At 36.5% G+C, this 15,627-nt stretch overlaps 1 protein-coding gene across 1 annotated transcript in view; it reads right to left on the bottom strand.

Annotated features, from left to right (window-relative positions):
* CNTN5 (contactin 5) overlaps positions 1-15,627 on the bottom strand; it is a 237,301-nt gene that overhangs the window by 204,846 nt on the left and 16,828 nt on the right. The window contains exons 4-5 of the mRNA XM_029285383.1: positions 8,371-8,494; positions 4,048-4,223 (exon numbers count right to left, since the gene is read on the bottom strand). Coding sequence (XP_029141216.1) covers positions 4,048-4,223; positions 8,371-8,494 — 300 coding nt within the window. The remainder of the gene's footprint in view (positions 1-4,047; positions 4,224-8,370; positions 8,495-15,627) is intronic.

Here is a 15,627-nt window from a genome sequence, read left to right as displayed (position 1 = left end):
GAAAGTTAGCAGAAAGCTTTTCTTAGAGAAAAACTATCTATATGCTCACTAAGGATTTATACTGACCTGATGGCACATAATCAATCAATCAACTCTAGCTATGGAAACTCTGTATAATAGGTGTAGGCATAAATGTCTGCAGGGATGAAAAAGCTGATTCAGGGTATGCATTGGTGTCAGGAATTGGAATACTAGTAGATAATGCTAGAATCTGTCAACATGTCACTGCCTGTGTCATTTTGATGAAATCTAGGTTTGCTGGGTATTTACAATAAAACTGGGGAGGATATCTCTATTCACATGGATCTCATAGTTCCAGAAACCTGGGGAGTTAATGGTCAAATTCAAAATGTTTAAGGAAGGTTACATTCAAATGAATAGTCATTTCAAGTTACCCTCTAATCTTTTCAGGTATGTTTGTATTTTTGACAACGGGCATCCTTCCAAAAAAACACTAAGCTGGAATCATCTGCATTATTCATGTGCATTGAACCTATTTGAGGTTAACAGACATATCTAAAATGGAGAAACAATGCTACAGATGGGTGATTTGCAGCTTTCTAGTTTCCTATTTGTTACTGTTTTTTAACACCAGACATATCAATGGAAGACAAAATCACAAAGCTGCATCTCACTTATTTTGATCATGTCATTCATTCCCTGGAGAAAGCAATTATGCTTGGAAAAGATTAGTGGTAAAAGGAAACTAGGCTACCAAAGAACACAGTGGCTGGATACTATCAAAGCTGACACCATCCTGAGCATAGAACACTCAAAGAAGTAGTGCAAGATCAGAAGATGCAGAAGATGTGGAGAGATCTGGCCCATAGAATCATCAAGAATTGGACAACACTGAATAGATAACATCATCATCATCATCATCATCATCACTGTATTCCAGTATTTGAGAGGTTGCCACAAAGAGGAGGGAGTCAACTTATTTTCCAAAGCACCAGAGGGCAGGACAAGAAACAATGGATGGAAACTAATCAAGGAGAGAAGCAAACTGGAATTAAATGAAACTTCCTAATAGTGAGGACAATTAACCAGTGGAACAGCTTGCCACCAAAGGTTCTGGGTGCTTCATCACTGGAGGTTTTTAAGAAAAGACTGGACAATCACTTGTCTGAAATGGTATAGGGTCTCCCAAATGTGCTTTTTTATGAGGGAACTGGACTTTCTTTATTCTCTTTGAAGACGTATTGCTTCTCATCCAAGAAGCTTCTTCAGCTCTGACAGTCAAAGCTGAAGAAACTTCTTGGATGAGAAGCGAAATGTTTTCAAAGAGAAAAAAGAAAATCCAGTTGTCTCATGAAAAAGCACATTTGGGACAACCCTGACCTGGATGACTGAGAATCTCCATAGACAGGTATAGGGTTGGACTAGAAGACCACGAAGGTCCCTTCCAGCTCTATTCTGATTGATTGATGTTTAAAAAGAGGACCTTATAAAAAAGTAGTAAGGCAAATACTTGGTCTATTCCCTCCCTCCCTCCCATTTGAAGAGATTGGGCTGAGGATGTAGAACCATTCAAAGCCTCTATCCTTCCAGCAGGGTTGTTGCCCAATTCCTCCATGCATTTTCCACTTTGGAAAACAGGCCTTTGTTGGTGAGGATGAAGGGTTTTCTAGTCTCTAATATGAATTCTTGCTGCTGACATCCTGGGTCCTATGGATTCCTCCATCTCAGAAAAAATATGTATTTTAGATTACCACCCGAATCATCCAAATCCACTAGAAAGCATCACACTGTGTATTTAAATGTACCCTATCAATTTCATTGTGTGGCAATATTGAGATAAAGCTGAGAACAGCATGGGATTCTTGCTCTAAATTCATTTTGTGTCTGACACAAATGTGCAAGAATTAAACTTTTGATCAATGGCTTGCAGTTTCCAGGTTCTACACTCAGCGGGCTGTGAGGGAAGTCAGAGATGTCACATTATCAATTCAAATGCCTTGTCAGCATGGCAATAAACTCAAATTACTACATCTTGAGAGGGTATTTCTTATTTGCGGGAACTTTAGAGATGCGATGAAGTTGTTCCACATGTCTTCTGGTTCAAGAGAAGAAAGGCAAAGAAATAAAAGGTATATTTGCTGCTCTAGAGAAGGCTCCAATTCTGGGAATGGTGGAAGGAAAGAGAAAGGGACAACTTACAGCAAAGTGGATTGATTCGGTTTATTTTATTTTTTATTATAGCCAACTCTGGGTGGTGTTGAATGCAACATTGAAAGACTGGGTTAGGGAAAGACCATCGTGGAGAAAATCTACTTATCTGTCACTAAGAATCAACAATGCCATTATGATGTATAATGAAAACGAATGAATCAACATATTAACTAAGACAGAAAAGTACAATGAAGCCCATTGTTTTATATATGTATTATTATAAAACAATGGGTTTTGTTGTACTTTTCTGTCTTAGTTAATATGTTATTATGTTGATTCATTCATTGATTCATTATGATATACACAATATTCCACTAGGATTGTTGGATTTATCCAAATTAAGAAGGGATCAGTTGTAATTGAATGTGCTTATTAAACATTCATTGTCTGCATCCTAGTGCCAAGGTCTTGATGCAAAAATCTATTTTCTCAAACTGGGTTATAAAAAAAAATTGTTCCTCATAAGGACAAGCAGGATGAAAAGGAATCTGGCCTCATCTTTTTGTTTAAGTTTTATTTAAAGCCACTAACAAATTTTATTAAAAGGCATAAGCTCACTTTGTCAGCTTCATGCAGTGCCTGAACTGAGGTAAGATTTAAACTGGGATGAGGTGAGTTTGGTGGGGAGAAAATGTTATTATGCAAATGCAGGTCACGAGTGAGGCAGATGGACTGAGGAGGTATCTCATCAATTAACAATTCCAGTTGTGTTAAAAACCCATTGTGTTACATTAGGCCTGTTGAGGTAGCCTAAAACCTTTTGACTTTTGTCAGCTTGGCAGTCTCTTGCTCTATAATGCTGGTGTACAGTAATTTCTTTCTTCAAAATTGTCAACTTTGGGATTTGTAATCAAGGAAAGTAAAAATAACTTGGGGAACAATTTCTTTGTCCTTGTTTTCAGTCTTAATGTCAGCTTTGTGTCATTAACTCTTTTGTGCAAAGTCTGGTTTGGTTCCCCAAAATTGCTTGAACTCCTCACTTCAGCAGATCTGATGAACAGCTCAGAAAGTATTCTGTGTTTTTGGTTCACATTCCCTTAATGGAACATAATTTGTTTTTATTTTTCACCCAAAGGGGCAAAATGAACAATTAGTTAAATTCTTGTGGGCAGATCAATGAGTTTTGAATGTTATTAATTAAGGGGGAAGCTGAGGGATGTTTATGTCTGTCTTTCTTCATTTACAATCTGTCTATTGCCTCTCTAGCTTTTCACACTTTAACTGAGTTCAGAGGAAAACATCAGGAGGTTATTTAAATCCTAGGAAAACATCATATACTTCTTGGGGCTTTTTCAGATCCAGACATTTGGGCAGACCAATGGAGAGATGCTTAATACAGAAAATAAACAGACAAAAGTATTCTGCACTGAAATAGTGAAATACAAGATAGTCCTTGATATACAACCACAATTGAGCCTAAATTTTCCATTGTTAAGTGACCTTTCTTGCCACAGCTGTTAAGTGAATCACTGCAGTTGTTAAGTTAGAAACATGGTTAAGTCCCATTGACTTTGCTTGTCAGAAGATCACAAAAGCTGATCACATGATCCCAGGACACTGCAACCGTCATAAATATGAGCCAGTTGCCAAGCATCTGAATTTTGATCATGTGATCACAGGGATGCTGCAATGGTCTTAAGTACGAAAAACAGTCATAAGTCACTTTTTTCAGTGTTGCAAGGTTGCTAAAGGAATGGTTGTAAGTCAAGAACCACCTGTATATATAATTATATAAATATAATTCCTATATTTATAGATATGAATATAATTGTCTGGTTCTTCATGATGCAATTAGACTTTTTTGCATTGTTTCAATATGACTTCATTAATTCTATCCAAGTGTTAATAAAGTGGGATAACAAAATTGTTACTTACATGCAAATTGAAGTGTGGCTTCCCTGCTCAAAATGCTACCATAGACATTGGTGGTAAAACACTGATATTGCCCGGCATCTTTTATTTCACTGGGATTGTTGATAATAAGGCTTCCTTCTATCACACTGTAACGGTAATCACTTTCTATGTCTAACTCGGTTCCATTCCGGAGCCACCTTGGAAGAAAAAAAAATAGTTTAATAAGCTTCAAGAAGACATAGACAGTGGAAAAGAAATGTTGATGCCATTGATGAGATTACTTTTTTCTGGCCTTTAGCTTAGAAATTTTCATAACATTCATATGCAAAATATTAAGATGCATAGGTATTTTCTAGAATGCATTTTTTTAAAGAAAACGTTTTGTAGCTTTACTTCTAATACACTTTTTTCAGCACATTTTCTACCGGTGTACCCAACTGCCTCTATATTTCTGAGACGCAAACTGTGTGTAACATTGTGAAAAGAATAAAACTTTTGCATGATTATGCATTCAGCCATTCTCTTGTATGTTTGGTCAGCCTAAGTACTTGGGCAGGTAGTCCTTGACTTATGACCACAATTGAGCCCCAGACTTATGTTACTAAGTGAGACATTTCTTGAGTGAATTTTGCCCCATTTTAAGACGTTTTTCACCATAGTTGTTAAGTAAACCACTGCAGTTGTTGAGTTAGTAACACAGTTGTTAAGTGAATCTGGCTTCCCCAGTGACTTTGCTTATCAGAAGATTACAAAAGGGGATCACATGACACTGGGACACTACAACCATCATAAATATGAGTCAATTGACAAGCATCTGAACTTTGATTATGTAACCATGGGGGTGCTGCTATGATTATAAGTGTAAAAAATGGTCATGTCACTTTTTTCAGTGCTGTTGAATGGTCACTAAATGAATTGTTGTAAGTCAAGGATTATCTGTATCTTAATTCTGATACTCTTTCTTAATTTCTTATTCATTAAGACACCACATATAGGTATTTGTTTCTTTACCTAGCTATCAGAACTTTGTCGATTAATTAAACTGGGAAAACATCAAAAGAAATTCAATCACTTGTCTCTAGTGCCATAATTATGGACCATAATTACAAATTGTCCTGCCTCTTGCAGCTCCATTTGTTTATTATTTATTTGGCAATCCTATTTACCGATCTCATTCCTCTTTGGGATTCCTTAGCATTCGCTCATGACTGTTAATGCAGATCTTGAAGCAGCGGTACCTGTTTTTCTATTTATTTATTACATTTATAGGCCCACTTGTACTTTTTGTGTACAATGCCTGAAAGGTGTCAGGCTACTTAAGTGAATAATAGGAAGGTGCTATGGTTGCAGTCATGTAAGGTCTGAAGGACGTCTGTCACATTTCTGAAATGTACTGTCAGGTGTGAAAGACCAGGTCTACAGGTGATTTATTAAAAATGCTGATTTTTTGCTAATAAATATTGCTATTCAGTCTAGGCCCAGGAATCTTCTCAACTAATGGTTGGCACATGCTTGGAGTTAAATGAGGTTCAATGGCACTCAAGGGGGGGAGTTGGACTTACTTATCTTGTGGCTACATAGGGATTCTAAGCTGATCCCTCTTTTCACACCATCCCCAGGTTCTTTCTTCTACATGTGCACATTTCCAGAATTTGACTTCTTAAGTCTTCCATAAGTTTATAGCACTAATTTTATATCTTGGATCCTGACATTGCCTGTTTTTGGAGGTCAGCTCTCACTATACCATGCCAAGCTTGGTATGGCTCTTGCAATTACAGAAATTGTGCCAAATGCAGAATGTTAATTGGTAAGATTATTGAGAATGCTCAAGGGATGATCAAGGGTTAATCTAGGAATAAACTAGGAAGGTAAATGACATCTGCTGGATCTTTTTTAAGCATCCACATATTGATCACACTTTGCATACAATGCTTCTAGCATAAGGTAGATGTTCAGTCATCTATAATGTAAATTATATACTGAAAAGTAATATTCATAAAGATCTACATAGAAGACCAACTCAACATAAGCCAAGCCAGTGACCCAGTGGAAATCTTGGCCAGATATCTGAAAGCTGCAGGAATTGATAGAAAAGAAAACAAGCTGAAATTGAATCCTAGCAAGCCTGCATCCTAGCAAGCCTGCATTGTCCAGAAATGACTTGATGATTTTTCTGCTCCAGTGGTGATTCTGGATGGGATAGCAATCTCCTTAAAGGAGCAGGTCTTGCAACCTAGTGATGCACTTAGTCTGATGCCTACTTTGAGTCAATGGGTAATGTCTATGAATAAAGTATAATGAGTCTATGGGTAATGTCTATTATCCCCTTGTCTACTTTGAATCTATGGGCAATGGAGGTTTTGCTCATCTCTAGCTAATACACGAGTCACAGCCTTACTCAGAGAAAGAGGTCCCGGCATCCATAACCTGCAGCCCTATCAACTCTTGTACAAATGGTTGCAATGTTCTTTATACAGAACTGCTGTTGAAAATACAGTTAGCACAAAATACAACAGCCCACTTACTGGTGGGTGAGAACTGCTTCTTGCACATAAAACCAATGCTGTAGCTTCTAACTATATGCTTGAAAATGGAAAATGTGGTTTATTTTATTAGAAGTCTCTGTGTGGCTAGAGTTCCATCTATGTTAGGGAGAACTGCCAGTCCGGTATGTACATCATTTGATTGGGTACTGTACAGCAGGGGTTCCCAACCCCCGGTCCGTGGACCAGTACTGGGCTGCAGCATGCCAGCAACCGTTCCTCACAAACCAGTAAAGCCCCATCTGCGGTATACAGGCAGCACACAAAACCACACCCCCTCCGGTCTGCGGAAAAACCTGTCTCCACGGAACCGATCCCTGGTGCCCAAAAGATTGGGGACCTCTGCTCTACAGAGTTGGCTGAAAGATGGGTGGCAACATAAATGTTTAAATAAATAAATAAAAATAAATCACATGTACTGACAGTTCCTCTGCTATGTTAGCTTGAGGGAAAAATTAGAAATAAGTTCCTTTTTAGTTATAGGACTACCCTCTGCAATAATTTTATGTAAGAGATTTGTATCACTTCTTCTCGCTTCATGAGATTTAAGAAGTCTTGAACATGGACTTGTGTGGAAGAATTTTTAAAGGTTAAAATAATAATTCAGGATTTTTTTAATAATATAATTTAAATTTGCTATATTGTTTTATTGAATGCTTTTATTGCGTTACTGACTCTTGTAAATTGCCAGGAGTCCTAAGGGAGTAAGGCAATATAGAAACAAAACAAACTAACAAATAAAGGCCAAAGCTTGAACAGCAAATCTATGAATTGATTGCCCTTCAAATTATTTCTCTGAGATATAATGCTCCAGATCAGGGGGAAAAAAAACTTTTTTCCACAACAAATAATGAAGGTAAATTTCACATTATTAACCTGCAGTTAAGAAAATATAAAATGTACTTTATTTTACATAGATGGTTCATAATTCAAGTCTTTCTATCAGACAAATAAATGAAATGAAAAAAAGAATTCTATAGCAGACTTGGAATTGTCATCATCAAACTGGACATAATAAATAGTGGAAGCAGGACGAATGGACCCATTAAGCATGTTTAGGTTTGGCGAGAACTGAACTGATCCAATTCTCATAGTCTGAACCAATATTCAAACTGGAGTAACATTCTTAAAAATGCAGACAAGAATGAGCACCATTGAGAAAAATTTGCACAAAAGTGTACGTTAAGGAAAGCAGTGCTTTGTGCAAGCATGCATATATTGACAATTGCTTCAGTTTGCCAAATGTATATCTTTAGAAAAAAACAGGTACATCAATGAATAGATTGAGATAATTTTATAATTGAATCTTTTAAAATAACACTTGGAATGGATTTTAGATAAAACAAACAGAATACAGGTAATTCTCGTCTTATGACCACATCTGAGCCCAAAATTTCCATTGCTAAGCCAGGCAGTTGATAAGTGAGTTTTGCCTCATTTTATGACCTTTTTCTTGCCACAGCTGTTAAGTGAATCACAGCAGTTGTTAAGTTAGTAACATGGTTGTAAAGTGAGTTTGGCTTCCCCATGAACTTTGCTTGTCAGAAAGTCGTAAAAGGGGATCACATGACCCTGGGACACTGAAACATCATAAATACAAGACAGTTGCCATACATCTGAATTTTGATCACATGGCCAATGGGGATTCAATGGACGTGTGAAAAATGGTCATAAGTTAATTTTTTACAGTGCCATAACTTCGAACGGTCACTAAATGAAAGGTTGTAAGTAAAAAACTACTTTACACTGACATGGAATGAAAATAGACAGCTCAACTCCATTGCTAAAACATGTTAGCTACCTGTAGGCTGGGGCAGGATTTCCTCTGGCTTGACAGCTGAGGGACACTTTCTTCTCCTCTGAATCCATGGGGAAGATCACGTGATCAGGTTCTTGCATAAACGTTGGCCCATAATCGACACCCTCTATGAAGACAAAAAGGAACATTTCCTTCAGAGGTTACAAATGAAAGCTCTTGCTCAGAGCTATGAGTTACGAGTCTTGTTCAGTATGAATTTTTGAATTTTTTGTGATCTACTTCAGAATTATTATTATTCGCTTCCCCAATCATCAAATGACACAAAGCATTATAACTAGAAAACATATATCTAGAATTGCCAAGTACTCAGAAGGTCCTTTAGATCAGGTTTTATCAGTATGCTAACCATATATGCCAAGATGTAGTATGGCTCTAGTAGAACCACACATATACCCACACATACACTTTGTAGCCTCACCCTTTGCTGTAATACGCTACCCAGAGTAATCTATGCATGAGTTGGGTAGCTTATATAAATTTGTTCAATAAATAAAATAAATAAATGGAAGCTTCTGGCAATCTAAATTCAAGATGGTGCCTCAAGTCAGAACACTGAGTCATTCGATCTTGATCTCTCAAACTGAAGTGGAGCAACAGGCACTTCAACATGATTGAAAAGGACATAAACTGAAGTTATTTTTACCATCCAAACTGATCCTGAGTAGCCAATCCTATCCAAAATTTGAAACAAAAGTACCTCTTTGATAGTCTTCAAAAAGCTACTTCCAACAAAACATCATGGGACTGATTTTATTAATTTCAAAGGTCAGTGTGGGAAAATTTACAGGATCCATTTCAGAGGTTATCAATCCAACCCCCTTGGACTTCAGATTTAATGTTCTATCAATGTTCTGTTTGCAAGGCCAGTTATTAAGGAGACTTCGTCTCCTTAATAATCTTATTCATCATTTAACTCTTTAACTAAGTCTATCATCCATTCTAAGTGAAACTTGGCTTTCCCATAAACCAAGGAAAGGTACACTATATAAAATACAGGACTGAGGATGCTGAAGTGCCAAGAAATTGCTTAAATTACTTAAAAAGATAGAATTATGTGTATAAATGGGTGGGGGCAGTGGTGGGATTCAAATATGTGAACAACCGGTTCTCTGTGTGGATGCTGCTTCTGGAAGTCCATTCTGGGCCTGGGCAACAAAAAATTAGCTACCCGTTCTGCCAAAGTGGTGTGAACTGGCTGAATCCCACCACTAGGTGGGGGTCTATCATACATATAAAAAGGACTATGTAGTTTAAATTAGCACTTTGCAGGAAAAAAAGAGTGTCTTCTATTTTTCCCCCCTCTTTGGCTTGAAAGAGAATATGCTTTCAAATATATTTCAAAGAAAACACGATTAGTGAATATCTTCTGCTTATTTAGTTAAGAAATGGGCAGAAGTTGAATATTTGCAACATGTCTTTTATCGTATATTCATCTCTATAGAGATTTGAGGAGCATTCATGTAAGGGGTTACAAAAAAGGAAGATGGTGGTCCTGCCAGTTTTAAATTTGAGCTGTACATTTTGATTGCATGGGACTTTGATCATAAAAGAGGTATCTTCAGGAAGAATCAAGAAAGTCAACACGTCATCTAGAACCACACAGTCAAAGACCTTTATCTTTTTTTACTTGTGTTGAATGTGCAATAGCAACCATGTTGACTTTTGACACTCTTGTGGACGCCTCTGTCTGTGAGGAAGTTTGAACTATAAGAATGACTAACTAACTCAAAGTAACCAGCGAGTTTCTAATCAACCGATATAAGCAATACAGAACAGCAGCTTTTTGTTTGCTGGTGAAAATGTCTCCCATTGATTTTCTGCTTGTCATGATCCAGCCAGAAGACAAAGAAATTGAAAATGTTAACTTCCTGGAAATTGGTTAAAGGACTTGTAGCACATTGCATAAACACTACTCTACATAAATAAATGACAGAATAATTTGCTTTGTGTCTTTCTGTTCCTAATCCTAAATGCTCTTAAACAAACCAAGGGTTTTCATTTGCTAATTTGAAAGCTTTTTGCACACACAAAAACACTTGGGTGCCTAAATATTTGCATGATTTGGTCCTTCTCAACAGACATAATGATTCAGATCAATCCTTGTCAATTTGGTTTCTCAGAGGAACGCAAAAGGGATTCCTAGCAAATTACATATATGACTATTGGCAACCTATCTCTGGAAGATTTATCTGAACACATCTGTAGATATTTATTTTTCATCACATTTCCACACCACCCAACTTCAAAAGATCAGAGTGGTTTGCAGTAGATAAAGACAACACTAGCAGTAGAATATATAACTATGCCAGAGAAAAAAGAAAAAAAAAACCTAACAACAAAGAAGAAAGCAATACATCCTTTTTTCTTTTTTTTTTAAAAGGATGACATTTTAGTTGGTAAAGATTTTCAGGAAAAAAATTCCACTGTGTTCACTGGGGCTCACTTCATGTAAATCAGTAGAGACTGTAGATCGGTAGAGACTAATGTCAACTTTCTTTTTCAGATCTGAACAGGATCAAATGATCTGAAATATATCTAGAATCCTACAAATATCACAACAGGACTTACACATTACACAAAGTGTTTCTGACTCTTAAACGGATTTAGGATTTCAGTCTTTAAATTGTCTTCTGTTTATGTACTTTTGGAGAAAGTGGTAAGCTACATTAAGAGTTTACAAAAGTATATATCTCTCTCTTTTTTTAATCAGCTAATAAAAAGCCAAGAAATGGGGCCCTTGGCACATTCCAAGCCCCAAACCAGAGTACGTAGCCAAGTTTCTAAAGCCTTATGAAAGGTCAAAATGATTGGGTCCATTTTAATCTCTGAATGAATCCAAATAACAGGACCTATAGCAGAGAAGGCCCATCTTCTAGTTCCCGTCAGTTGGCTCTCTTTAGCTGATGGGATCTGCAACATGCCAAATTTGCTGGATTGAATTGGACTAATTGGAAAAAAATGGTTCCTAAGGTAGCCTGGTCCAAGCCACTTAGGGCTTCTAAAGGTGATGATCAGCACCTTAAATTGTACCTGGAAATATTCAAACTTCAAATGCAGCTGCATGTAGTAAATTGTGCTGTATAAATGGCATATGCAACACCACTACTGTGTGAGCACCAGAGTAGCAGATGGAAGAATTATACACAGCCACTCAATCTTGCTTGGGTTGAGCTGGATCCATTTCATCCCATCCAGACCCCAACTGCTTCCAGTTATTGGGATTAAAACATAAACAGCAACACGCAGAGGGGCTGGAATATGGATACAGTTTTGGGTTAGGAGTGGGAAGACCCCAGATTCAAATCAACTCTTAGCCATAGGGTGGCTCCAGCCAATAATTCTTTCTCAACCTGACTTGATGTGATGGAAAAAAACTGAAGGAAGAAAGTATTATACAGTATGTCCTGCAATAAAAGGTAGGATATACATAAAATGAAACTATAAACGATGATTGTCGGTATACTTTCAAACACTGTGAGCCTTAATGGTAACATTACTCTAAAACACATAATTGCAGAGGAAGTAATGTAATTAGAATTACTAATTAATAATTTTATTTATTAATAAAATAATTAATAACATATAATGCATAATACACATTATCAATTGATTGATAATAAAAGTATAATTTTATTAATTAAATAATTATTAATTAGAATTGTTAATTATCATTAATTATCCAAATTTATTCCTAAAGAAAGAATTAGAGTAAATTATTATTCACACTGGTAGTAGCCATATTACTATTTTGTCTAATTGTTGATCTAGAGGTCCTTAAAGCTGTGTCTGGCATTTTAAAATATAAACAAAGAAAACAGGTAAAGTGGGATTGATAACCAATCAGGAAAAAAAAAATAGCTCAGCAAAAAAGACTAAAGCATGGTTGGATGGTTCCGTGCTGAGAGCTGCAGAATCCATAGTTCTAAATTCCGAAAGGTCAAAATTCTCTAAACTGACTGCAGACCAAGTTGTGTTTTCTAACTTTAGTTATAATTTGTAAGCAAGAACATAAAATGGGAGGAGAAATTAATAGGTTATAACAAATCATGACAAGGATGTTGATACATAATAAATCAATGATTTTCCTTAACAAAGACAGATCTATTGAGAAATAAATGCAGACAAGCATATGTTATCACTTAATACCATTAATTTCCCCAGGGCAATATTACTTTTCTCCTGCTTTTCGTCAAGATTTTAGTAACACCTGTCAATTGTAAGACTCCTCCAGTTCTGAACTTCAGCAACTTTCTTACAAATTCTAAATTGCAATATATGTTATCAAGTATTTCATCAACCTTGACAGCTTAAAGATATATGAGAATTTTGATTCCCAGAATTTCCTGGCCAACATACTGGTCAGGGAATTCTGGGAATTGAAGTCCACGCATTTTCAAGATGCCAAGGTTGACAAATACTGAGTTAAAATTATGTGAGTCTGCATAAATTTCGATTGATATCAATGTCCCCCTCCCCAAGTATGCATATAACGTTTCAAGTATTCACATACAGTTTCAGCAAATTATTAAACCCTCCCATACCAAATGTGGATTTTGATACCTTTGGAGTGTATGTTTCCTTAAAATTCACAGCTTTCTGCCTATTTTGGTACACAGCTTGTCTGTAATATCTACAACTTATTCTGTTCATATAAAAATTAAATATATCCATTCAAAATATGTGATTTCCACTAATGTTTCCAAATAGCCTTAAAAGCTTAATAAACAGTATTTTGTATTAATTTGTTCACCCCCTCTTCTTTGTGGCAGCCCCTTAAGTATTGGAATGCTGCTATAATGTCACCCCTAGTCCTTCTTTTCACTAAACTAGACATATCCAGTTCCGGCAACTGTTCTTTGTATGTTTTAGCCTCCAGTCCCCTGATCATCTTTATTGCTCTTCTCTGCACTCTTTCTAGAGCAGGGGTGTCAAACTCGCCACGTTACATGATGTGTCGTGATGTATCGTGACTTTTCCCCCATTGCTGGAGCTGGGGTGGGCGCCATTTTGGCATGACGCATCCAGCCAGTGGGCCGGCAGTTTGACACCCCTGTTCTAGAGTCTCAACATATTTTTTATATCGTGTTGACCAAAATGGTAGTCTTACCAAGGCTTTATAAAGTGGTACTAAAACTTTACGTGATCTTGATTCTATCCCTCTGTTAATGCAACCTAGGACTGCATTGGTTTTTTGGCTGCTGCCTCACACTTCTGACTCATATATAAGTGATTGTCCACTAAGACTCCAAGATCTCTCTTGCAGTTACTACTATTGAGCCAGGTATCACCTATGCTATACCTGTGCATCAGGATATTTCTTATGAAAAAGAAATCTGTGGCAAATTATTCAAGCATCCAATACCAAACGCTTTGTGTTGTCTTGCTTATTATGTTGATAATATGAATGAATGGCTGTAATTTGAGGATTATCTGTATTTGCTCCCCCCTGGTTCTCTGGGAGGTAATGAAACAGGCCAGAAGACAAAGTTAGGACTCATCATGGGCTCATCTGGACATATCCACTTGAACCCATGCAAAAGATTTCTTCCTATATATCAGTGAATGCTGGAAGAAAGCTTTGTAACCTCTGTTGCATTCTCAAATATTGAACCCATCCAGGATAGTAGTCAAGATGCCATTTTGCCCTGAAAAACCAGACACTGGAACACTAAAAGATCTATTGTGACATATATATGAGCCATTTATAATGCTTTTGCTATTGTAGACTTCGTTGCATCTCTAAGACCAGAAGAAGAGAACCTGCTACATATTTTAAGAACCAAGAGTATAATATTTTTGTAGTTACAGAAACTGCAAGTGGTGTGAATGACATTGTGTGGATCTCTGTTTTTTTTTTTGTACCTGTCCAGTTTTATTAATTTTGCCATTGTTTATTTTGATTATTATGATACTTATTTCCTTGTCCTTAGCAATTTCTTATTGTGAACTGTCCAAGGCCATTAAGAGTTGAGTGGTATTTAAGTAAATAAATATGTTGTGTATATGCGCACACACAAATATACACACACACAAAGAGAGAGAGAGAGAGAAACTTTCTATAACAACAACTACAATCTGGAATGTTTTCTCTTCTGAAATTCATTAGGAACTTTCATCTACCACTGACAACCTTCAATGGATGAAATTTTGTTTTTCCTTTCCTTTCCCTTCATGCGTTTTAAAGTATATGTTTCTTTACTGTATGTATGTATTTATGTGTATGTATGTATCTATCTATCTATCTATCTATCTATCTATCTATCTATCTATCTATCTATCTATCTATCTATCTATCTATCTATCTATCTATCTATCATCTACCTACCTACCTACCTACCTACCTACCTACCTACCTACCTATCTATCTATCTATCTATCTATCTATCTATCTATCTATCTATCTATCTATCTATCTATCTATCTATCTCTGTATGTGTGTGTGTGTATAAATATGTTGCAATACAATTTTCTTTTCTTTTTCTTTTTTTTACTGGAAATCGGTTTTTATACAATTGATCAACTTATCACATTCTCTTGGCCTTGGAGAGAATATACAGGGGCTGTTTTTCAAAGGGAAGCAATTCTACTATCTACTGAAAGGGCCTTGTTGATGTTAACAGACAATTGGATTGACAGTTCAGTGCCATTGATTTAAATGGTCTATTCTAAGTATGCTGAAGCCTGAACTAAACGTAATTCAGTTTCAAAGCCTGCTGGGAGAAAATCGAGGTAATCAGTTCTGCTACGTCTCTTGGTTGTTCAAACTGCTTTTACTGTTAGGAGATTTTTCTTGAAGCTCAGATGAATTTTTTTCTTCCTGTAACTTAAAACTATTGTTCTGTGTTCTGCATTCTGGAATAGGAGAGAGCACTGTGGACATTTTGTTCTAGGTGACATCCTTCAGGTAATTATAAGAGTGTGCTACCTCATCCCTCTCAATCTCCTTTGCTCACATATCCAATTCCCTTCATTTCTGTTCATAGGACTTGTTTTTGGTCTCTGAATCATCCTTGTTACCATTCTCTGTATCTCCACTAACATATTTGCTTCTGGCTCTTTTAAAGCATAATTCCCACAACTGAACACAGTCCTTGAGATTGGCTGATTTAATAGAAAGAGAAGTGTTATGATAGTTCCCCAAAGTGGCTATTTTTCATTAGTTCAGATATCACTTTTCACTTTTGTATTCATTCTTTGACTATTTGCTTTCAATTTACAATTGCTATGTACCAGCTTCAG

The sequence above is a fragment of the Protobothrops mucrosquamatus genome, unplaced genomic scaffold, assembly GCF_001527695.2.
Source record: "Protobothrops mucrosquamatus isolate PMUCROS unplaced genomic scaffold, P.Mucros_1.0 scaffold1591, whole genome shotgun sequence".
In the NCBI taxonomy this organism is placed as follows: Eukaryota; Metazoa; Chordata; class Lepidosauria; order Squamata; family Viperidae; genus Protobothrops; species Protobothrops mucrosquamatus.
This window is presented reverse-complemented; position numbering and strand designations above follow the sequence as displayed.